A 26,058-nucleotide genomic window follows, 5' to 3' on the forward strand; every position below is an offset into this window, starting at 1 on the left:
TCAAGAAGGTAAGGCTCATTCTGAGGACTGTGCTGAAAGTTTGGAATTTTGCAAGTGTATCATCTTAATTCTGTGATAGAGTGGGTCAGGAAGGCAGTGGTTACTGCTAAAGTGTTTATACACCTTATCAAAATAAATAAATATTTAAAATCATAATTTCAAAAAATTTCAAAGGACTGCCGATGGGGTTTTATCTTCTAATTTTATGCTTACTTAAATGAAATTTGGTTCATTATCCTGAAAGCTTTTTGATTACCATATACTTATTAAAGAATGGTAGCATCTATTTTAATGAAAATACAGACCAAAATCAATTTGGCTGTTTTATTAAATACACAATTCTAAAAACCTTTAAAGAGAGAGCTTGGATAATGCACTGAGAACGCTTTCTTTACTGCGCAACTGAAGAAACAAAGGATAGCTCTGCTGCAAAACTAGACGACAGGTTTTTGAGAGATTCCTTTTCACACTTACTCAGTGATATTTTTAGGAATTAGAGTTACAAGAGAGCCAGTGCTTTACTGCAGTCACTTTTCAAGTCAGCCCTGGCTAGCTTTACATTCATTTTATCTCCTTTCCTTTTTTTCTCTCATTATCTTTTTGCTTTCTTCTCTTCTCCTCTTATTTACAGGATTCCTTGGATCATAGATCTCAAAAGTGTCTTCATCCTGCATGCTTGCATCTTTCACTTTTCTGCTTCTATCTTCAAATTGAAGTACATGTGACATCCTACAAAACAAATAAAACATAGCTCAAATACAGTGAAAAAAACTGAACATTATGATTTGTAATTATATGCATAGAAGGATTTTAACATCAGGATTTCTTTTTTTATAGAGCAGAAAAAGTTCTGACTTTTTCCTCAGTAGAGCCTAATATTATAGTGTAACCACTCTTCTGAAAAAATATTTTGAAAAATACAGCTAGAGTTTGTTCTGCTGGGTTTTATTTCAGGTACTGAATTCTCTTGTCTTGCCTTTTTCTATTTAGTATATCTTCCCTAATGTACTGAATAATTTTCCCAGGAACAGGGAGTGTTTCTCAAGTTTTCCTATTAGTCACTTTGCACTTCCCTTCATGGCTATGGTTAGTTGCAAAACGGGAGAGGAGCTTGCATGGAAAACTCCTAAAGTAGGTACAGAGAAGACCAAAAAGGGAAGGCTTCAAGTCCTTCTGTTCCTTAAAGTGGTTCAGGTTGTGCTTTTTAATTCTCGGACAACAGACTGAACTAATGTTTTATTCGAGCCAAAGTTTTTCTGTTGCTGATTAGAAATTTTCACCATACTGATATTTCCCCATTTCAACAAATTTCCAATAGTCTGAAAACATCACCATAATCTGCAGTCAAAAGTAGTTTGTTTGCTGTACGTAGTGGCAGGAAAGCCTGAAGCCGGTCAGCTCTGGCCTTATTAGTAGGTGACCCTGAGGGGAGAATTAATATGGAAGCTGTCAGAAAACTCCCAAGTTTTAGCCTAGACATACAAAAATCTTATAGAAAAGGTTCAATTATTTGCTCTACTTAAAGAAAGATGGGAGAAAAAAAAAAAACACACAGATGCTTACAAGTTTACCAACTGTAAACCTATTGATCTTTACTGACAATTCAGATACTTTTCCGTATCACTGGCTGTGGTTTTATTTTAAGTACTTGAGCTTGGTTATAGGATTAACACTTTTCACCACAGCTGTTATATTTTAAATGAAAAAACCACTTGACTATTTAACAAGACTGTTGAATATACAGTAGTAGTAAAGCTGCTGCTTATAAACCACTGGCAGGAGAACAAGTATAAAATTCATATGTTCAATCAAAAAAAAAAATCTATATTCAAGATTTTTCACTGAATACAAACATGCCTAGTAGAAAAGCCCACTTATATTTGGATTCTGTATCAATTAACTGCAAAAATTTCTTTGACTGTCTGACTTTAATGGGACAACTGAAAGTAGTAAGAACTGTACTGAACTGAATCTAAGCATATCAATATTTATAGCATTAAATAATCCTACAGTTTTTGTGAAATAGAAAATCTGGGGAAAAAGCTTTGTCACAAAGGAAATACTGCTTCATCAGTCTCTAGCAATAGTTAAAAGGTCCTGAATTAAACATTTTTTTTCCAAGGAGCTGAAGTGTAAATCTCCATATATAAAGAAGGCAAAAAAAAGAACAAGCTCAGTTACTGTAGATTACAATAACAGTGCTATTAAAGAAATCAGATAAAACTGAAAGCTATAGACTGCATGGGATCCATTTGAATGCTTTGGAAAAATCTTAAAAACAATAATTGTGATTTTTTTTTTCAGTGCAATCAATTCCTGACATGTGGGTTTTCATAAATCTCTTACTAAATGGAATCAGGAGCATGCCTGCATATATTACCATGTCCTATAAGAATATTTCTTAAGGTTGTTTCCAGTATATAAACTTCAGTAGTTTATAATCCTGTACATGCTAGTAACACCAAAACTTATTTTCTTAGTCATATCTACAATTCAGAACAACAAAATGTACCATCACAGTGACTCATGATTGCGTATTTGTAGTTTAATTATAAAAACATTATTTCACAGTGGAGGGACTGAAGTAATTTATTTTAGTTAACATGCTTTCTGCATTTGTCATATTCTTCTGAACTTATTAAAGATGAGCATTAGGGTTTTTTTTTTTTTTTTTTTTTTTTAAACGATGCATGCCAAATCACACTATTTTAGTATGAATTAAACTAGAGACCCAAAGAGGTGGAGCTGTTCTTTGGTGAATAGTTTTACAGTGTGTATGTGAGTGTATCTAGAAGCGTACTCACACTTATCCATTTCATCAATTTGCATTTTCAAAGAACGATACAACACACTTGCAGGCTACAACTAACAGGAATTAAAAATAAATACATCTCCAGTTCTTCAATCGGACCATACAGTGTCCCAGCTAGTGTGGGAATTGGATGCAGTAGCTACACACTAAGCAAGGTTTACTCCTTTCCCAGAGCTGAAAGAAGCCACAGTCTCTGACTCCTATTCATAACTTGCCATTGAGGCGTTCCCAGCTGTGATTAAAAATAAGCCAATATTAAGAAAATTTTTGGTATTCCCAGAATGAATTTCAGAAGCAGAATCTCATAGGTAAAGCAATAAAAACACAGACCCTAGTGAAGATTCCAAAAATATTTTCCTGATGTAAACTTAAGCTTGTTTTTGCAAGTCACACATCCTCATGGGGATACCCATTTTATTTTCTTCTTTAAGGAACATAGGAAGTATCTAATAACTATTTCCATGTGAATTTATAATAATTCTACTCAAGCTCTTCCAACAAAGCCCTGTACCACTAAACCTTTCACTTCTGCAAAAAATGCAGGTTGTCTAAGAATCTTCCTGGTTCAGTTCCTAGCTCTCTTCCCTCCCTCACACTCAGGGGCTCAGTGGAAGTGGGAAGCTGCCCAGCTGCCTGCCTGCAGTCCCAGTGCTGAAAGCTCTGACTTCATCTCCTGCAACCTGGTATTTGAGAACCTACTGTGTAACTTGTGCTTATCACCAGCTCTTGACAGTTCATTTTATGCTAAAATGACACACAACTTTAAAATACACTTTTTTCAAAATTTAAAGGATGAAAGGTATCAGTTCTCCTATAAGAGATTCTAGAAAAAAAAGTTTTGTGGCTTAGTATTTTTTGCTCAAAAGTAGTTTTAATAAAATATTCTGGGCTTAAGACTCTAGGTGCGCCAATTGTTGACTTTCTTTAGAAGAACAAAATAATCACAAAGCTATTTGCTTAACCTTTTTAATTAACAGAGGTGGCAATAGGGCCAACTTCATAGTGCTGCAAATCAGAATTGGCTATCTTGGCATAAATTTATTGCTGGACAAGGCTCATTTTTACTCTGTCCAGACAACAGTATCATATAGCGTAATTGTTGCTCTATACTGTGTAATGGGAGAGCAGCTGTACCACCGCACTGCCCTTCTTTCCTTCAGTGTTACTAAGGATCGTTCAGCATTTGGCTGTCTTCTGTATTCCAGAAATTAAATGTTTTCATACGTTTGGCTGTGAAATACCTGAACTCATCTGAGCTGGTTTTGGAGACAACATAGCCAAAACCTAAGAAAATTCAGTTACTATACTTGCCAACTGTATAGCAAAGAATGAAGCCCACCGACATCACTCTCCAGGCAGGCTCAGCCAGTTTGTTCAGGAGATGGATCAGGTTCTTTTGAACTGCTCTAGGGAGATGGTACTTGCAAGAAAAGATATGATACACAGTAATCCCAGTGATTTTGTGATGTGTGAGCTGTGCACTGGATCTGAACCATATGCCAACTGCTGACAGGCTGTAGTCACATTAAGTGTAGCATAAACAGAAGTCTAGTATCACAGGCGCTGTGGCCTTTCCAGAGCTGTTTGGGAGAAAGCAACACAGCAATCAGTGAACAGAACCATTCTAAATCTCAACAAGAGCAAGGAAGCACTATAAATATTTTTTGCACTAGTGATGAATATTTCATCAAAATACACTGCATGAGTCTGTGATTTTTATAATAACTGAATGAAAGTGCAAAGCTGCATTGCTTAATTTCACACTTGCTTATCAAACCAACACAGCTGGTGGCTGTTACCAGCCCACCTGCTGCCCATTCAACTGTCCTTGCAAAAGTTACTGTACACGGCATGGCCTCTGGTGCCTCAGCCCCTTTGGTGGAGAGCCCGCGACATTATCTTACTCACCTATGTCAGCATTTTAAACAGCTGAACTTTGCAGTAAATCATCAACAGGTGTGGACAAAAGTTATATTCTGCCAACTCTGCTGTGAGGGCAGTAGCTTTTGGCAGAGAGGCAGTAACAACTTCAGCGGTTTTAGCCAGGATTCACTTGGAGGTGCCTGCATAAACATGGCAGCTGATGATAGGTCCTTTGTCTCTGCGACCAGCAGGCACCAAGAACAAGTACCGCACAGCCTTTCGTATTCTAATCCTCAGTGCTCCAGCTGCAGGGCTTCGTGTTACTAAACACACACCACTTATTTAGAGACAATACATCTAAATCCATACCCAGAACTTGGGCAAAAATTACATACTGCTTCTAAAGTCAGATTAAATGAACTAAGCAAATAATTAGATTGCTTTAAAGTTTCTACTACCAGAATTTTGAAAATTTTTGCTACATTTTATGAAGATTATTGGTTCTCTCCATTAGGATGTTTAAAATGGACAAAGTGGAAACAGGTATGTGTGGAAAGAAATTCAGTGCTTTCTCCTGTGTTGTACAGGCTGTCTAAAAAATAAAAAAAAATGCGGTAGAAACCAATATGCATCATCACTACCAGTACAACTGATTTTGAGTTCAACACCACTTGCAGGTAATGCGCTACCTTCTTTCTCAATTATGAACAATGCTCAATGTACTTAAGAAATATACTAACCAACCTCAATACACTTAAAAAATACTGAGAATTACTCAATTGCTACTGCTTTCTTTAAATTATATTCTATCTGCAACTTGCATTTTCCTGCAAATACTGTGAATAGGTATGTTAAACTATAAACATCAACATAGAAAATGTTACAGTATTTTCCTCCCTTCTCCCTCCTGATACATAGGTGGTAGATAGAAATGTAGCTTGTGAACAGATGAGAAAACAGATGAGTGAATCCATAGATCAAAGCAGATGATGTCTCTCTCCCAAGGAAAAAAAAATGTTAGCTGTTCTGGAAGAATGAACTCACTGGCACTCTTTTCACTTCCAGCAGAGTAGCGGGTGGCACAGGAAGAGGAGAGACAGATGAGAAACAGAGAGACCAAAAAGAAAAATAAATGGAGGAAGATAAAGAATAAAAAAGATAGGAACGAGAAACAAAAACCAGAGAAAAAGAGACTGACCAAAATGCAAATAAAATGCAGAAAATCTCAAACAACAAAAGCAATCAAAAATTTTAAATTGAGGCAAGAGAACAAGAGTAAGAATACCGGAAAAAAGAATGCCAAAGCCATAAAACAATGAGAATCTTAAAGGAAGAAATAAATTAATAAAATCTAATCTGGTTTCCACTGTTTTTCAGAATTGCGATGCTGCGACCAAGACTCTTGGCTCAGGCTGCCTTCACCACTCCTTCCCTAACAGCATCCAAGAGTTTTACAAATAATTGTTTAAGCACAAACCAACATGAGAGAGGAAGTATGTTTATGTCTCTGCGATCAACAAGCACTAAGAACAACCAGCATTAAGTGGTTTGTGCAATACAACCCTTGCAGGACAGTTTCTATATCGTTTTCTCTGTGTCCTATTTCACCATTCAGCTTTGTTTTTACTTTAGTTTAACATAATCCATCATCCCTATTTCCACACAAAGCAATCCTGAGAAGCAAACTTCTCTCTCTCATACAGGTCATGAAAAGGAGAAAAGCTGTTTTCCCAAGTACTCAAAAGAGGTTCGGATTCTGATAGTAGTGAGGGTTGCGTGGATTGCATGAGTGCTGTTATAGAGAAAGTTTCAAACCTGGATTCATCTGTTCTATTCTCAATGTTTCACACAAGCCACTGCTATCACAAAAAAGATGTGTACAGGAGACAGGCTTCCAATGGTGTGTTTTGTCTCTCAGTAATCCATTAGTATCTGAGCTATGCCAAATTACTGACAAAAATCTCTACCCTCCTGTAGCACTTGGTACTTAAAACCTTCCACTGTATCACAAACTGTTCAAGAAGTCTGGGCCTAGTTTGCCGAACCTGATATGATTTCATTTCAGCAAAGTTTTATTATATCTCCTAATAATAGTCTACTGTCATCAGGAGTCTGCTGTGATTGTTGGTGCTAACAGATTTCTCTCTCCTTCTTGTTTTGCTGCTTGTTTCTGCCAGTCCATGGTCATTTGTTCCTCTTTCCCCAACTCCTTTTTCCTAATAATTGGACTGCTTTTCCCTCCAACTCTTTGTGCTTTCACAAAACATTCTATTTCTCAAATTTATCAGCTTGCTATTTGAGAAAAGAAAACAAGATTTGCTACTCAGGTGTAGCCAAATTCCAATCATTAGGCATTCTATGAAAGTTATTAATATAAAAAAAAAGTGAGAAGAGTATTGAGAAAATTATTGCTATGTATACAAATATTAGTCATATTAAAGTCAACTTCACAAGTATTTAATTCTACATCAAGATAATATCTGTTTCAATCAATTAGCATTAGTTTATGAATATGGCATGTAGCACACATTTTAGACTGAAATTTAAGAATCAATATAGTATTCCTTTCTCACTGTTGCTATAAATACCACTTATAACCCACTTCCCCCCTGCAAAAATATAAACACTCTTGCAAGTTCATTTCATTTCTGCAAGAACTGAAAGCTGTATTTTCAAACTTTTGGATCAATGGACTACTAGTAGGCTACAGCATTTCAGTATTCAAATGGTAAGAACACTTAACATGTTATTGCTGCTATTGCACAGAGCAGAAATCACCTCAATTCCAAGTAAGAACAATGGATAAAAATATAATTTTAAAATATCCTGTAAAGTCAGACTGTAGACTTTGGTCAACCTTGACGAGCCCTTTGAAATTGTATTACAAATACTGGAAAATGAAGAAAGTGGCTTCACTCTCATATATCCAACAATCTCTGGGTCCTCCAAAGTCCAAAAATGAATTGTATATATTTTTTCTTGGTGTAGGCCTACAGCATAAAATGATCAGAACAGCACTTTTGCAGATATTTCTAACATGATACTTTCTTGAAATATTTTATTCAAATGTCATATTGTCAGTTTTACCCCCAAATATTTGCTATAAAAATAGTAAAAAAGGAATAGTTTCAGGAAGTAGAGGATACCCAGGTTACAAAAACAAGTACATCAGTGTTTGCAAAGCTAACAACAAAATAAGCTTTTCTTAATAAGAGTAGTGCAATAGACCATCCTTTTCTTCCACTGCTTAACACGTTGCTAAGCATTTTTTTTCTTTTTAAGGGAAAAATCAATTTAACTACAAAAAAGATCATCCAATTCAAAAGAAGATAAAATGATTGGAGGAAAGTGTTCTTGGTTGTGTTACACTAACAGAATCAGAAATACATTATACCATGATGACAATGCTTTTCAGCAATTAAATATTTTTCTACACGAAATTCAGTTATCCTATTTCTATGTCCTTCCTGTTCAGTAACAGTTCACACAAACAGTATATTTACAGTATAATCTTCTCCTCTTCACAAAAATATGTTAAATAGTTTCATGAAAGAAGCTGGGTGCTTTAAATAGACAACTCTTCCTGGTAGAGTAGGTTGGTATGGAACAGTGTAATGCAAATTCCAGATGCTGTCCCAGACAGCTTACCAGCATAGACAAATTTTACACGGCATTTGCTCTAAGAACATGGGAACTGCCATACCGGAACAGACCAATGAGCCATCGCGTCTAGCATCCTGGTGCTGGCAATAGCTTGTACAATAGCTGATACTCTAGAAGGCAGCAGATTGCCTCCCCAAGCTAACACAAACAGGCCGTTTTGTGTCACCAGGGCACGGAGCAGGAGCTGTGGGCAGGCAGAGGAGAGTGATTCCAACCAAAGGCTACTTGGATTTTGACAACTAAACATTCAATATTTTTTGCACACCCAGCCTGATGTTGGGGGTGCTTAAAAATGTGCGCAGACACAGAGGAAGCTTAAGCTAGCAATTAAAGATTTAGAAGATTAGTTCTTTATCCTTCACTAGGTTGGCTGGCAATAAGAAAAAACAAGGTTTCCAGACAGTAAATGAAATACTAGATATCCCTTGAGTAAAGCACAGATCATCTCTAAATTTAGGTCAAACAGTAGTTGAAGGCCCAGACGTCTAGTCCAAATAAACTTAGACACGGAGGAATTAACAAAAAACTAAACAAAAAAACCCACGTGCGCTGAGTTTCTCCATCACGCAAAACAGCTGAAGACAGTAAATACATATGCAAATCTCCCTCCATTCCTAAATATCTCTCTCCCCTCTCTCACAGAAGAACAATTTTGGTAATTTTGACTGTTCAGCAGTGGGCTAGCAGCTACGTATCAAGGTCTGACCATATTCTAGCAGTGGGGGGTGCAGGAAGGGTGAAGGTGGAGAGAGAAAAGGAAAAAAAAAAAAAAAGACTTACAGAAGGATTTTTTTCCTTCTTCCTTAAATGTTACTGGCAGTACTAAGACCCAAACAAACACTTACTTTTTTGCCAAACAGAAAAGAGACCCCCTTCTTTCCAGTGTGTTTCTAATACAGACCTCTGGTATTCATTTATTCTTTTAAAGGGTTCTGTAACAATCAAGTAAATATTTTGTCAACTTTTTTTTAATGTAGTTGGGTAAATCAATGGCCTTAGCAGGAGAGACCTAGTATGGAGCCAGTTTTTCCAGACTAGTGGAGGAACGCTGGCTCAAATCTCAGTGGGAGGGGGGAGAAAACATGGCTTTAATCCATCTTTGTGCCTCACTGGCATAAATTACAGCAGCACTTTTTCTTTCGTTCCCCAAGCTAGCACTGGCATGTGAAAAAGACTGCTGCTTAGTTTTCAGGAGCTTACTGTGTTTGTCACAGTTAAGCTTCTGCGACTGAATATGCAGAGATCCTAGTATTAATCTTGAGGAAGCCATATTTCATAATCATCACTCCAAGGTATTATGGCACTGAAAGAGACTGCATTTTAGAAAACATGTATAAAGAAGATTGTTAGCTTTATGAAAGAAATAAACCCAATATTTTAGGTGTTTATGCAGAAGAGTTTCACACTGCAAAGTTTAATAACGGACACTATGTTAAATGAGAAATCCTAAAAATAAAATGTGGAGGACATTAACAAATTTGCATAGAGTATATATTCACAGTCTGCATCACTGATTTAGTTCTTAATATAAATGAACTCTTGTAACATAAAAAAATAGGTGGCAGACCAACATTTTTCCTGGAATTCCTGGAATTTCCTGGATTTTTTGGAATTGCTATTTTAATTAAAGTAATAGTAATAATCTTAACCTGCTCTCTATAGCAGGTGCTTGAAAGGTAGCGCCTCAAAACTTTTAGACCCACATCTCTCTCTCTCTCAGCCACAAAACCTTTTACTAGGAGAGTACGAAATAAAGTACTGCATTCACACCAAATTTCTCACTGAAACCAATGCTAAATATTCTAAGAGAAACTGTCCTTGTACTATCAATAAAAACATTTTTAAAGATGGTAAAGGACATAACTACTGACACTGGATAGAGAATACTTTTACTGAATACACGGATTTACTTTTTGTTTGTTCTGGAATAAAATATAACAGTTTCTACTGTTGCAGTGAAGTAGCAATGAATGTCCTGGTAAAAAGAACTTAGCATTAGCATCCAACATTGTCAGAATATTTAACTGACCTCAGCAGGGGTTTTGCAAAATTCAGGACCGGCAGCAGATTACGGGTTTTGACATATATAAACCAGGCTGCACTTTAAACTGTTAGCACTGAACTTCAGCGAGATTTTTGCTCACAGAAGGAACAAGTTAATGAAACAGATCCAGTCCCTTTATTTTTGGCTACCGTCGGGTCATCAGATCTATGCATAACATCACTGAGCAAATTAGAATATCATTTTGTGAGAAGGAAGGAGATATCTTTAAAAGTTTTCTAAGAGCCACAACATTTTGAACAGTTCCATTGAATTTCCACTTCTGTTTTGACTCCTTGCTATCTTAAATGAAAGGTCAGTCACAAATAACAAAGATGACAACAGTCAAGCCAACATTAGTAATTTCACAAAATGCATGAGACACAGTCTATTAAGCAAGATACAAAATGCTTTTTTGCTTGAAAAGGAAGACCTTTACTTCTATAAAATTTTCACAATATCCTTTTGACTGTGAATTTAAAGGTACTTCAAGGCATTGGCTTATTCGCTTTGATCAAAAAACAAACAAAAACAATAAAATCCTATTTTTCCTCTCCCTCAAATATTACTCGACATAGATATTAATCAAAACTCAGACTCAGCAAAGGTAACCAACCATAACAGAATTTTCAACTGCAAAAACCATGCCGCCTCATTCCAAGTTGCCATTTCACTCATTCTTTCTTGTCCCACAGCACATCTGAAAGCTGGATGGATTTATGTTATTTCATATCAAAGGAAAGAGTAAGTTTCAGAGTCTGGACATCCTTCCTGAGAATACTTAACTGACTATCTCATTTACACTTGCGAGTGGTTGTGAGTGAATCTCATTATTAGTTACAGCTATGACAGTGTTCTACGGGGGAGAAAAAAGCTAATCTTGAAAGATTAAGAAACTTTGTAGTTCACACCAACACCTTTGATTTCACCTAGGGAATACTGCAATGCTACAGCTACAAAGCACTGATATCATGCGTTATTAATGAAATGAACTATGCAGCGTGCTGGTGTGACTCATGGTCCAATTCAAAATGGATGCAGAGTGCATTGCTGAGAGCAGCCACAGAGACCAGAAAGGAGATCTGAATCCAGAAGAAACCATAAACTTGTATGCAGGTGCAGAATGAAGAAAAACATTACAGGTCTCCACTGTAATACAACATCTAAAAATCAACCTGAGATCTGCCTACTGCCCTGAATTGTGAACTGATGGCATTAATAACAGACTGGGATTAATAATAGAGGGGATTAGTAATAGATAAAAACTGTCTATTGAGGAAAACTGATCTTCCATCAAAACCAAACTGAAGGAGCAACAATGATGCAAAACCACATTTATCAGGGCTCAGATTATCATAATGGAAACAGGTTTCAAGCAAGAATGGAATATTGCAATGTTTAGTGTATACCAATACCTTTTGGTGATCGTTCAGTGTTTGCTGCCCACTAGTTATTATATACTTCAGCAGAGAACTTAATTTGTCTAGAAAAAGTTGAATGGATGGATCTTTTCAATCAATCTACAAAATAAATCATTGAGATTATCTAGCATATGTGGTATCTAGCTTATGTTTCAGGTAATATAAGGCATCATAAGCTTGGTTGGTTTAGTTTGTGATATATTTGTTTTTTAGTGGTATGGTGCGCTGCTCCTCATAAGTTGTGGGTAGGCTTTAAATTCCAGAATGGTACCAGGCTTGGTCTGAAAACATCTCGTGAATTTTATGTGTGAGAACGCATAATGAGAAGCCTTCATAGAAATACGTTAAGTTAGTTTGGTGAACAGTGAACTTTTTAAGGGAGGAAAATGATGGGGGGGAGGGGTGTTTCCACAAAAAATTCTGTCAGCTCTAAAATTGTCAAGCCTGTAAAACTTCTCACAGGGTCAGAAATGCTGAAGTATGTCAATAGATCAAAGAAGTTTGAGGAAGCGTCTGTTTGGTTTCAAAGATCAGATAGAGAAGAATTGAAGACATCCCAGAATTTTGGCTAACGTTATTTTTGTATATTAAGGTTGACTTTCATAGCAGAGAATATGCAACTTCCAAAGAGACCAATATTCCTTCTGGGAAACAGTAGGTATCAGATTTCTTATGTTTTGTAAGGATATAAGGCTTGTGAAAATTACCTGGAGTGCCTTATTTAAGGAGAATGTATCTGTAGTTTAATGTCAAACTAAAAAAAAGAATTTGGTAAGGTTGTTTTAGTTGAGACTTACTGAGGAAGAATACTCTTACAAACATACATGGAAAAATGAAGTTTTGTAAAGAAGGTTTTTGAAAAAAAATCACATGATTTTGGCAAACTAGAGTAGTAGTATGAAAAATAGGATACAATTCAAAAAATGCAAGGACTGAATTTCAATAAGAAAAATCAACGGCAAGACAGCACAGAGACAGGTTAGGAAACATTCAGCAGAAAAAAAGATTTGGGGCTTAGAAGGGATTGGAAACTGGGAATGGAAGAAGCAATGACAAATGAAGTAATTCTTCCGCTCAACACTGACAAGTCTTAGCTGAGTGCTGTACCTAGTCTTGGATTTCACGCTTTGAAAGAGAGATGAACCAAAAGAGAGATAATCCACTCAGAGAAAGCTCAGGAGGAACAATCACAAATCAAGAAAGTTGATGAAAGATTTCCTGAACCTCTGAGAAAAGACTGAAAAGCTTTTTTCTTTTTGTCCAACTAAAAGAAATGCTCTTATGATTATTTTCAAATGTATTACAAGGCAGCCTCAAAAAGAGACAGTGAACTGTTTTCCAAAAGCCACTGTGGATTGGATGGAAAATATTTGGTCTCATATCATAAGGGAGTCTAGATATTACATATAAATATTCCATACCAGTAGGAACAGCTAAACAGTAGAATAGATTGCCTGGGGAATTTCCATCACTGGACGTCAGGAACAAATTAGACAAACATTAGGATAACTGCAGACCCAAATGATCCTTTGGGCTATGGAGAAGAATTATATTACCCTTGGAAGTCCCCTTCAGGTGCCTGTCAGCTGTGATTCCCTGATTAATGAATATTTCTGGTCATTTCAGAAATGCAAACGCAAATCAACTGATCATCAGTAATACTTGATAGCAAGAATAAAGAGGCATTTCTTAGAGAATGTGTTACCTGGGAAAATGATTCACTTCTCAGCAACAGAAGATCTAATCCTCTCCTTCTTGGAACCAGATAATAGAAAGTACAGTGAATCATCCTTATTATATTGTTTAACTCATACTCATTTTTCACAGGAGGAATGACAAGCTGGAGTTCTTTTAGGACTAAAAGAACTAAGAGCTAAGAGTCTAACAGCCCGTACCTTACTGTTTGGGATTATACATCACTGCCTGCCAATGCTGTATCTTTGTTACATTCTTCTGGATTAGTGACAATGATAAGAATACATAGATGACATTATGAATTTTTCTAGTATTTCTTTTTGGGTAAACAGTCATACTGGGAAGGGGATATGGTTTATTATATTTTTTTTTAATTGCAGATTTACTTGATCAGAGGGTGTTTCAGAGTACTAAGTATCATTCTTATCCCATTTGAAGAGGGAGGTTTTGCAGTGATTGCCTAAAGAACTCAGTCTTTGAATATACTTGAAGCAATCTGAAATTTTTTTCCTCGTAGCTGAATTCTCTCTATTGAAGCTGTCTGGTGTCCTGTTCATAGGATCTGCATCATCAGTTTCCTATGCTGTGCACTGCACAGCCTTAGTGAAACAGAAGAAAAAAGTCACTCACTGGATTTTCCTACATGGACTGTAAACAAGTAAATAGCACCTGACAACCAAGCAGTACTGAAGACATCTGACAAACTATAAAAGACACCTAGGCAATGGTTCTCAACACAAAACCATCAGAACAATAATGGCAGTCTCAATAAAAAGCTCACGTGTGCACCTGGAACAATAGGGTTGACTCTGAGGTACTTAGATACTGTGAAAATTCATGTCTACTTGTTTGTAGACATTTTTATTTATGAATACCCTTTCTGACAGTACATACAGTATTTCATTATGTATTAGAAGTATTTCAAATTTCATGCCTTCAGTTAAGTACCTGTTTACAAAATTTGGGATACTTCTGTCTTTTGTAGGGGAAACTGGATTTTGATTGCTGCAGACAGATACACATAAACATTGTCACAGAGCAGCAGAGTATGCAGCAGAATGTCTCAGCAAACATTCTGGTATTTCATGTTAAAACTTTCTATTACGTATTTCTCTTCAGATCTCTTCAAAACACTTCCTCAGTTGCTTTGTTAGACAGTAAAATCTGGTAATAATTATCAAACACCATACACACTGTTTACAATAGAGTCATATTTCTTTCGTCTTTTTTTGCATAAAAAGTAAAATGTTGCTGAAAAGTGCCCAAACGTCTGCTATGCTCCATGCCAATACAGCAGCTCAGCCAAATATGCAGAGAAAACTTTGCCAAATAAAAGAAAACATAACAAATTGGTAATGGTTTCTATCTTGACAGAAAATGAAAATTATACCTCGATGTGTGGCCACTCATGTGGACACATAAAAATGTCTTAGAGGCAATCATTTTACCTCAGATAACACACCCTGACAGCAGAGCAAAGCATACTGGCTGGCTTTCGCTTCCCATAAAAACAGCAACCATGACCTACAAAATGGTCTGGAGGAATCACATAATTTGCGTGCATCATACATGCATACACCCTGCACTAATAGTATTTACTATAAGCCATATAAATTAGAATTGTTGTCTTTTGAGGAGTGGATTGGAATTAAGATGCAAAGAATTTTTAATATGAACTTGCAATAGTTATGTTATATCATCCAATCCAAGACAAGAAAAGAAGAGCTTAAAGAAAATGTAAGCCCTTATCCCAAAATACAGTACAACTGCATTGTAGTATACAATAAAATAAAATTTAACTCTCCAAACCACTCTAACAGTCATTAACAGCTTTTAAAAGATTTCATCGTTTTGTTAATGTAGTATGTGTTTATATCCAATTTGCATAATATGTACATTTTACAAGTTATTTAGCTTCAATGTAAACTCTTTAAAGAAGGACCAAGACTCATTTGTCTGTAAATTTAACGTATACATTTACTGCTCTGTAAAACTAATAATATGATAATGTTAATTGTTAGGCTCTTGAGTGGTTTCATATTATTGTAAGTTTTCAATTTAGTGCAATTTTGATTGTAATGTTATTTTCTGAACAAAAACAAAAGCAACTCTAATTTGAAATGGTAACACTCTTCCCTCAGTACAAGCTACATGCAGGGAGAAGAACTACTGCCACCAATTAGATGTCAATAGGTATTAAAGGAACAGCAAAGATGATGACTAAACTCTATAAATAAAGTCCTTCAAAGACTGGTTATATTACTGTGACACGAAAATATCTGACACAAAGACCAGTCCTTCAGGTGTTCAGAGATATGGAAAGGCTGCATAATTCTTGGAGGACTTTAGAAGCACATCTGTACCTTAGAATGACCTCAATGTACCAGTGAAACCAGAAGACCTCATAATTTATGCTATATGTTATCCTACACCCTCAAAAAGCTGCATCATGCCTGAGATAGGAAAAGACATAATGAAAGAAGACTATGTGGCCTAAAGAAGCAGCCAAACAGATGGACAAAAGTAAAGTCAAAATAGCAACAAATTACTAATAAGAGTTATCCTGAAGGGGCAAGATTTAGGAAACTATTTTCTCTGTTTTCAAAAACAAGATCCACAGCAACGAATATTTATGTTCTGATTTATCTGTTAAAACAGCCAATGAATACAAGCAAAGAAGAATGTGAGGCTGTATTTCCTCTTTTCAATCCAGATAATGGAGTTAACACAAACTAAAAAGAAAATTTAAGTTTCAGAAACCTGAACTACATTATTAACATATTAAACTACCACACTCAGCTCTTCTTAGGTCAAAAACAAAAATGGTTTTGGTGAGATGCTAAAGCTATGAGAAATGCCCTGTTCTTCCATGAGAAAAAACAAAGAAAAAATTAATAAACAATAAAAAAAATCAATAAAATAAGCAAAATGATAAATGATGACATGTTTGAATTGCTGTTGTTTTGAAAGACTATTAAAAATCCTGTGATTCTACTTGATAACACATTTTTTTTCATTGATGAAAATTAAAGACATCTGTTAAGATGAAAGCAGACCACTAATGCCCACAAAGAAACACAGAAAAAAATAAATACACTCATTAGGCAATATTTATGAAAAAACTTCATTTTACAAACTGAAAAGATACTACAATGAGTGTTATACTACCAGTGCTAGTCTTTCTGCAAGTACATACGTCTGAAATTTTCTGCAAATCCTAGAATTTCCCCTGTGCGGTCTTAGCTCTATTTGGTGAAAAGCAAGAATGTTTGAAGGTAAAGCTGCAGAATCTGTGCAGCTTTATCTAACTAAATTAAAATAAATGGAGTGATGCATCATGTATACTACAGAAACAAGCAAAAGTGATCTGTTTACTAACCTAAAAATCTTACCATCATCAGCACAACTGATCAGTTGCAACTCAGCTTGCTGTCTTTTTTTCAAAAACTCTTACAGAATGTACCTTTAAAACATCTAAGATTTTCTGATTTAATATATAAAAATAACATTTTTATAGTATAGGTTATTGTATAGTAACATATGACTTCTAAATAGTTGAAGTATTTCCTTTCTCATTTATTAATATGGGGAAAAATTATGAGTTAAGATGTCAATAACATTTTTTCTTGCATATAGTATCTTCCCTCCTACTCTTTTTTTCTCACTTCAATAGGCATGTCTCTTTCATTTGTAGAAGGACAGTACAAGAAACTTATTTAGACAATCTGCACCCCCTACAAATATTAAATGGCTTCTCATCTGAGAAAAAAAAATACATCTTACATGGTTATCTTACAGTTTTCACTTAATCAACATTGAGTTATACCACTTATATTCTATTTAAAAAGACTGTCTAACGTATTTTAGAATATTTTTGTGTTTTTCATCACTGTAATTCAGGTTTGGGTGTTTTTTTAAGTTCTAGTTACTAGTTTGCTAATTTGGGGATTTGGGGACAGGTAGAATATACTGGAAACCTGGGGGCAAGTTTCCCTCTCACAAGAAGGGAGTCTTTAGGAAGACAATAAGAGTAATTTTCGCTTACTTAAGTTATCTGAGATATAGAAGTATCTGTTGTCTTAAAACACTTGCCAAGAGCTTTGTTGAAGTTTCTGTTTTAGCAGTAGGTTTGTTGTAGATCTATTGGTTTAAAGATATAGCTAAAAAAAAAAAGTTGTATGCAGAGACAGCATATTTTATTAGACCAACTATATTGCTTGTCTTATTAAAAATGACATGTCCTTACGAAACATCTTTGCCTTGTTTTTCTAATAATTTTATGCACATATTTTTATTATTATCTAACAGCTCCCAGTCAAGGACTTCAAGATCACACTCCAAATCACGTTGATTTTTCCCCTCCCCTACAAAAGATGGGTTCTTCTGATGGAGCATTAACATCCAAAAACATGGTATAGGCTGCTTCATTGACTGGGAGTTGTTGAGGCTGTAATTTTTGTAGTGCTTTGTTAATTCCAGGGCATCATCATTTCTTGAAGAGTCACTTCCTATTTAATGTGAGTCTATCGTTATTTCAACCATCACTCTTAAAATAATTCCCACTCCCAATATGGAGTTTTAGTATGACTTAGGACTACTCACAGCAACACATCTTCAACTCTCTCTCCTTATTTTCCAGAATGCTAATAGTATATTTTAGCTGACTCCTGCTTCATCAATTTTTTCACATTTGGTGATTTTGCTACTCCTTAAGTTCAAGACTATGTTAGTGCAGTAGGATTTCAGAATTGCACAGTGATATGTAAACAGAAGTAGAAGAATAATTTTCAAGGCAGGGGATGCTGTTAACTCCTCTTACAGCTTATTCTCTGCTGGAGGTGTAACTAAATGTGCCGCAAACAAGTGAAATGGTAGTAAATAGATTTAAAAAAGCAAAAAAAAAAAAAAAAAAAAAAAAGATTGACTAAACTGAAAGATGACCCTGGTTTGCAAAACAAATGAAAACTTACTTGTCCTCAAACTGACGAACCGTAACAAACAAAAATCAAAATCCAAAAAACTTACCATCCTTCATCATTTTCTCCTTCAGGTTCAGAAACCTCATTTTCAGGAGTTTCTTCAATTGCCTGGCTTAACTTTGATTTAAATCGGTCTAAGAGTGCTAATGTCTGAAATTAAATACGTGGTTTTAGTGAAGGTATTTTTTTTAAACAACAATAGCTGTACACAACACCTTTAAACTAGTATTACTTTGAGAAATAGTAAAAGGAGATGGAAGAGAAATCAGTTCAATTTCAGAGAAATGGTTTTGCTAAAGAGATGGACAGACAAATATATATATACACTGGTTGAAGAAGATTTAAATTAATCACATACATGATCAGGTACAGCATGTCAACTGTGGGCATAGGAACCTTCAGCTCAGGTACAGTGACTAAAAACTGGGACTGACTTTTTAAACTGTACTGGCTAGATATGCAAAAGCATATTTGTCTACACATTCTCCTAAATATTCCTGGTTCCTGGTTCTTCCTGGAACATTTAGCTGCAGAACAAAATTATTAATTCTCCAGCAAAAAAACCACTCTTTAGAGAGCTTGTATTGTTAGTATATTAACAAATCTTATGTATACTCATTTTAATGGAATACGAGAAATTTTCAGCACAGTAGAAACAATTATTGTGCCCATGAGTGCCTGTATAGCCATCTACTGAGATCAAAATGCATATTTAAGGAACAATTACTTGTTGCTATACTTACAGAATAAAATACCTGATAAAACAGCGCTGACCACTGTCAACAAATTTTACTGTTTTGACCTGTCATTTTCTTCTAGTAAAGCAATCCATTGCATAAATTAGATGATTCAAGCTTGGAAGACCTAGGTTGATTGATATTTATATACTTCACATTGCTGATCTTTTAAATTCCATATTGACATTAAAAAAAATCCAAAGCCGTTGTCTTGAATACAATGAACCACTTAAACTAATTCTACAGATACAGGTTCTTATGCTGCACACACCAAGCTCATAGCAATGTGTATCTGGTATTTTATTCTGTGAATGACATTGCCTAGTCTTCCAGCTAGAGCAAAGCTCACTGCATCTCAGGTGCCACCTGAGGATCATGAAGTATGGCTTGTTTCTCCTGATCACCTGAGAGGAAATTTAGATTACGTGGGAATTATATGCCTACATCTTGTGATGGGAGAGGGGTCACAGGGCTCTTCCAAAAAAGGGTAGACTGTAAGAATAATTTGCACAGCCCACAGCTTTTTTTTTTTTTTTTTTTTTTTTTTGCCAATATTTGAGATGTTCCTGGAAAGGAAAGTGTCAGAGAATAGGTGCTTGTCTGAATTTATGTGGCAGACTACATTTGATCTGCAGGCGATAGGCTGGCCACCTATATTGTAAAACACCTCTATATAGCTGTTCAGTTTTGTTTGGTCAAGTTTTTCAAATTTAAAAGAATAAAAATCAAACAAGAATAGAAAACAGAAATAGGAAATACCAGAAGTATTCACTGGAGTCAAATTTCCTTCTGGAAGCAATCTTAACTTTAGGAGTTTCCTGGCTTTTGAATTCTTTCAAAAACATATTTTAGCATTGCCAATAGTGGGTTTTGGAGGTTTTTTTGCATTTATTCTTTTTATTTCCTGTTTAATCTTCTGCTTAAGATGGGGGAGAGGAAAATTTCAAGAATATTTTGAGCCTGCTAATTCTACAAATTCTACAGCTTTCCATACTATTGCAAACAAACCCCTTACTTCCAACATCTGAGATGGCCATCTTTGCCTAAGCCATCAGATGAGAACAAACTAACCTCTTTCACATAAAATTCTGACCAACCAAAGCCACAATCCATGTGTCTTGTCTATTTTTGTCTGGTGCCACACTCCTGTATATAGACCTGACTATAGAAATAACTTTGGAATATCTTAGTAGGTGTTTGTACAGTGGGTGATCAGATGCCATCACGAAGATCACATTTCTTTATAAATTCATGCTCGTAATATTATAAGGTTAGGACTTCCAGTGTCTGAAAGTCCAAGGAGACACGTACCTCTCCTCCCCTCTTGTACAGAGGGTGGAAAATAGTATTGTGTTGTAGAACCTGGTAGGAGAGATGTAAGGCTAAAAGAGGCCCTTCGCAAGCGAAATGGAATTCAAAGAACTAGATTAATTATTGCTGAATAATTCCTAGCTGGGCTACATAAATAAAACTATCATCTACTAAAAATATACTCCTGTCATCTCGTCCTGTTTTCCTCTGATATCCAGGACAGGGCTAATGTAAATTCACTGCAAGTAGTTTTAAGTCCCCGATCCAATTTGCCAACAGAGGCTTAGTATCCTTTGATTCAAAATTAATGGGTTTTTGAATTTACAAAGTTTCCAAAAACTTCTTAGTTTAGAGCTAAATCAGCTTGCTACATGTATAAAGGTTTGACAACCCCTGCTGTGAAGTTATTAAGCCTCAAGTTTCCAAACTCTTTCAGCTTCAGCAGTTGAATGTGAACATCTTCACTGCTGAACTGACATGCTCTTATAAACATATGCATCAGATTTTAGATTAATGCTATTTTCCACTTCCCAGGCAGTTCATACACTTAATCGGTCCAAACTTGGCTATTTTAGAAAAAACAAATGTTTATATCAAACTTACCATTGCTTATATTTGCACACTAAAGTCTACACCCATCCAAACTGACTTTGTGATATAAATTTAATTAAATTTTATAAGTCTTTCTAAAGTATATTTAGAAGCTTTTTTTGTTGATTTCATAACACCTAAAGATAGGGATGAATTTAATTTCTTTAAAATATAAGTTGAAATGTAAAATACACAGCTTTTTCAGAAAGCATGCAAACTTCTGTCCCAATGTTATCTTATGGAAAGCTGCAGAGCCAAGGAAAGCACTGTATAGAAATGCAAACTCCTGGTAAATGTAATCAAGAATAGCTCTGCATGGGCAGCTTTTCCTTTTCAGTTTTAATGACTAAACTGATGGCACTTTCATGTATAAAAATTGATAGGTTTTGGTCAGGAAACTTAGAGCATAGAAAGGTCACTTACTTGTGTACCTGAGTAATTCAAACAGGGGATCAAAGAACATATAACATCCCTCCCCCCTTTTTATATAAGAAATTATAACAAGATTCTTTGTTTTATATAAAATGAAACATAGGAAACATATGAGATTTTTAAACTTTTATACAATTGAAGAAATAATAAAACTTTTCAGAACTCTCTCTTGGTCTTTTTTTCCTCCTTAGTTTGTCAAACTCTTACCTGATCTTCACGAGAGACCCCTTTCTTTGGCTGCTGCTTCCGCTTGTCTTCGTATTTTCTCTTCTCCTGAAGGTATTCTTCAACAATACTGTTTGGAGCAGGTTCCTCCTCTGAATAAGGAAACACACTTTGTTAAACAAATTAAATTGGGTTTTATGATATAATATCATTTTGAAGATTGTGTGTGACTTCTGAAATACCAGGCAAAACACTTCCTTAAAATCTTTCAGATGTATTAGGTTCACAAGTAGAAAGATTTGCTACTTTCAAAAAAAAAAAGAAAAAGAAGAGCGAGAAAGAAAACACATGTTATTGGGCAGTCAGCAAGTCCAAAAATTTGTGTGTCAATTTTATTTTACTAGAGAGCCAGTGAAAGCAGGGTAACAGAAATAAAAACTCTGATATTAAGATCCAAATTGAGAACTACTGATATTTTTTTAAGAAATTTACCTTAATTTCTGATCACCTTTCTTGAACAGCCAAATTAGTTTGCCCCTATGAAATGACATTTATTACAGTTGATTTTAAAGAAACGTTTCTTTTACCCTATGTTGCCTCTGAAAACTATTACATCACTATAGCATGGGAAAGGTGCTATTGATAAAAGTTTACTTTCATAGAAAAGCATCTTTGTTCCCATCTGCTTTGTACATACACAAAGATTACTCAGTGCAGTATCTTGAAAAGGAGATTTCATGAAGTAGAAAATTCCTGCTGTGTGAATATAGAGTTCTACGAAAATATCTTCTGGATTCTACTGAGAAAGGGCTCCTTGCTGGTGCCCATGATAATTGATTCTTTTTTCTTTTATTCCATTTCATGTGGTGAATACACATCCATTTGCAATAGCAAAATTTGTCTTATTATAGCTGTATCTCCTATAACAGGATAATTCCCACACAGATGAAGTGGCAGATGTCATCTATCTTGACTTCAGGTGTCTGACACATTCACACGTGACGTTCTCATAAGCAAGCTACAGAAGCATGTTCTTGATTAAAACTACTGTAGAGTGAGCGCATAAGTGGTTGGGAAAACATACTAAGAGAGCAGTTAATAAAGGTTCACAGTCAAAGTAGAAAGAAAAAAAACAAGTGGGGATCCCCAGGAGTCTGTCTCAGGTCCAATATTATTGGTGTTTTCAAGAATCACTTGGAAAATACAATATAATGTACCTCTATTAACTTTGAAGGCAATATCAAAGCAAGAGAAACAAAAGGATACAAACAGACTGGGGAATAAAACTAGAACTCAAAAGATCTTCATGAATTAGAGCAGTGGTTTGAAATTAAATTGGTGCAGATGGTTGAGTAAGGATGAGCACAGAGTGCTATACTTTGGAGCAATAAAGTAGAAAACAAGCTGGGGAATGTCAGTCTAAACACAAACACTATGGGAGAGGATCTAAGGAGGAATAATGAAATATTATCAACTAAGTCATAAAGCCAGTGCCATACTGAGATATTGCCTTATTGAGGCCTCAGAGCTGGTACAGCCTCCAGTATTGAGCACTGTACGTAGAGGAAAGTGTAATCTTTTGTTTCCTTTTGAAAATCTGTGTATTAATGTCATGTGGTCTATGTTTTCCAGAATTGCATGCTTCATTTTACAGCACTTTATATTCAAGTGATATAAAATCAAGCATGCTACAGAAGTGACATAAATCATCACTAGTGAATTAATAAGGCACCATTAATAATTGAAATCATAAGGATTTGGGTAAGAAAGTGGATGGTGCATGCTTTTGTACAAAGCTTTTTTTTTTTTTTTTTTTAAAGACAGTTGAAGAATTTATTATATAGGGAAACCTTTTGTTGGAACTGCCACAGTGGGAAGGAAAACATTAATACCTGCATCACAGAATTCTGTGAAATTTGCTTTGAGACCTTATCTGGAATTAACTACTACTATGACATTCAAATTATGTCAACATTCAACTGCACGGTGTGATTTAAAATCACGCTAGATACTTTATGAATGCTCTGTGAATTAAAGGGTGTATTTAAAACGATCAGTTTCTTTATTTGGAGTCATTGTGGCTGATGATCACAAAAGTAACTCATTAAAATACTTCAAAAGTCATTTTGCTATTATGTTCATGAAATTATCTTTCCTTTAAACGGACAAAGTTTTAGTGTTTTAAAGTTTCTCCCCAATATAAAATGTCCAGATTATACTGGACATTTATTTGTCTCCATCTTTAACTTAGAAAAGACAGTGGAAAGAACAAAGTAGTTATATTTAGCTATGAAATAATACTATAATTAAAATTGAGATATGTATCTCCCTAGCTGAGATATATGATGGGCTTGGATATTCCCTAAAACTAATACAGAAATTAATTCCTAATGTTAATTCTGAATAACAAGATTAAAAAACCAGTGATATTAATTTAGATTACAAGTGAGACAGGATGAGGAAGGAGAAAAGAGTTTCCTAGGTCATATATGAAATAAAGGGTGATACCAGAGCTGTCTTATCAGACAGGGATAAATGGCATCATCAGCACCTCCTTCGCTTTACACTGACCAACACCCTTGCAATCAAAGGGATTTGGTAGGGGGATGTGTGGAAAGGTAAACACATGTCATCCTGACCTCTAAACAAGGAACTGGCATGAGAGCCAAAACTTTGTTTTTGATGGCATCTGAGGTGAATAAGTCTAACGTAGGGCATTCACGATCCTGGAAGATAGCCTTGAGAATATCAGAACAGATCTCCCATTTATGACTTAGCTGAGAGGCCAACCATCTACAGAGGTATGCAGAGTGCATAACAAGCAAACTACTACCAGATGATTCAAGTTTCTGGTAGTTTGTTGCTGCTTGGCAGAGTAGTAATGACTTCAGACCATCTGACTTGTTGAGGAGGAACATCATGCTGGCAATGTCCATCATGATGACCCTGAAAGGGCAGAGCAGAGTACTCTTCAGGCATTTCACAACACCTCTGGGTTCTGGAACACTGATTTATAGTTTCTTCTCCTGTGGTGACAGGTAATCCTGAGCTCCTAGGCCACCCATGTGAACTCCTATTCCAGGAGCAAACTGTCCATCACAGCTGTCACATATGGAAGGAGGACAACAGAAACAATACTCTCCCATGGTTACCGAGCAGATCCTTCCACCAAATTATGGGTCACACAACTATCAAAGCAGTTGCCTCCTGCCAAATGAAAGGAAGTGATCTAAGGAATAAATAATCCAAAAACAGGCCATAAGCTTTGGATGGACAGGCTAGCATGAACTGTCAGCTACAGCCAAGAAGTTAGGAGGGTATGTGACAGAGCTGTAATTACATCCTCAAATCTACACAGAGCAAAGTGGTGAAGAAGTAAGATCTATCAAAGACTGAAGACAGCTGGCAGTCTCAAAGGCAAAACAAGGGGGCTTTTAAAAACAAGGGGGCTTTTAAAAGCCAACTCTGGTTCAAGTGATCTACTACTTTTTGATTGCGGTCCCAAATCATGACTTTTTTCCTCCCACTCAAGCTGCAGTATCTGCCAGAAATAACGGGTGGGGAAATTAAAGGGAAAATATAAGAATTTCAAACTCTTGCACAACTGGCAGTTTCTGTATCTTTCTGTTTTTCTGAGGAAAGAGTATTTCTTCCCGAGCATCTTAGCAGAGCCCATGATTTCACCCATGATCAGCTGATGCATTTCCAAGAATGTATACCAAGTTTTTGGAAAGTTTACTCTCAGTTTTCTGGGGAACTGTCTTTGCTTTCTAGCAAATATGATTGTCCTTACAGGCAACAAGAGCTGATCCTTCTGAATGCTTGGAAATGGCACCTTGGTGGCAAAATAGCATCTGGAAGACTTCTATACCTCAGGAGCAGTATAGAGATGGGCACACTTGCCAAGATACAAGGACTGAAGAATGGGGGCTGTTCCTTTCATGCAGACTGTGTAACTAGTCCAAATAATAGGTGGCAAGTCCTTTGATGTGATTGACAGATTTTAGCACTCAAAACCTTTGTGCTACAGAACTAAGAACACTTATGAACATGCCTTACTCCTCCAAGGGAGGCCTCTGCCAGAAGAGAAAGAACTGGAGGAAAAAAGAAAACCCAACAACTGTTTCCATCCCCTGGCTCTTTGTTGAGGGAGGCTGTTCCTTACATAGGGTTATACAAGACTGACCCTAATGAGTGGTAAAGAGTGGCAGAAAGCCAGACAAACAAGTAAGATGGAACATTCAATCTGCTCTGGCAGATCCATGATTAAAAGTGTTATGTAAAGTACTATTAACATGCTATGGAATTAAATGACAAACACACTTTGTATTCAAAGATCTTGTTTTCT

At 35.8% G+C, this 26,058-nt stretch overlaps 1 protein-coding gene across 2 annotated transcripts in view; it reads right to left on the minus strand.

The window, feature by feature from the left end:
- Positions 1 to 310: 310 nt before the first annotated feature.
- LOC112987038 (CWC27 spliceosome associated cyclophilin) overlaps positions 311 to 26,058 on the minus strand; it is a 111,997-nt gene continuing 86,249 nt past the window's right edge. The window contains exons 12-14 of one of the 2 annotated variants that reach the window (XM_026106693.2): positions 21,753 to 21,862; positions 18,521 to 18,624; positions 311 to 729 (exon numbers count right to left, since the gene is read on the minus strand). In XM_026106693.2, coding sequence (XP_025962478.1) covers positions 567 to 729; positions 18,521 to 18,624; positions 21,753 to 21,862 — 377 coding nt within the window. In that variant the 3' untranslated portion in view covers positions 311 to 566. The remainder of the gene's footprint in view (positions 730 to 18,520; positions 18,625 to 21,752; positions 21,863 to 26,058) is intronic. The other variant, XM_064502293.1, reaches the window with a different exon arrangement.

The sequence above is a fragment of the Dromaius novaehollandiae genome, chromosome Z (genome assembly GCF_036370855.1).
Source record: "Dromaius novaehollandiae isolate bDroNov1 chromosome Z, bDroNov1.hap1, whole genome shotgun sequence".
Classification (NCBI taxonomy): Eukaryota; Metazoa; Chordata; class Aves; order Casuariiformes; family Dromaiidae; genus Dromaius; species Dromaius novaehollandiae.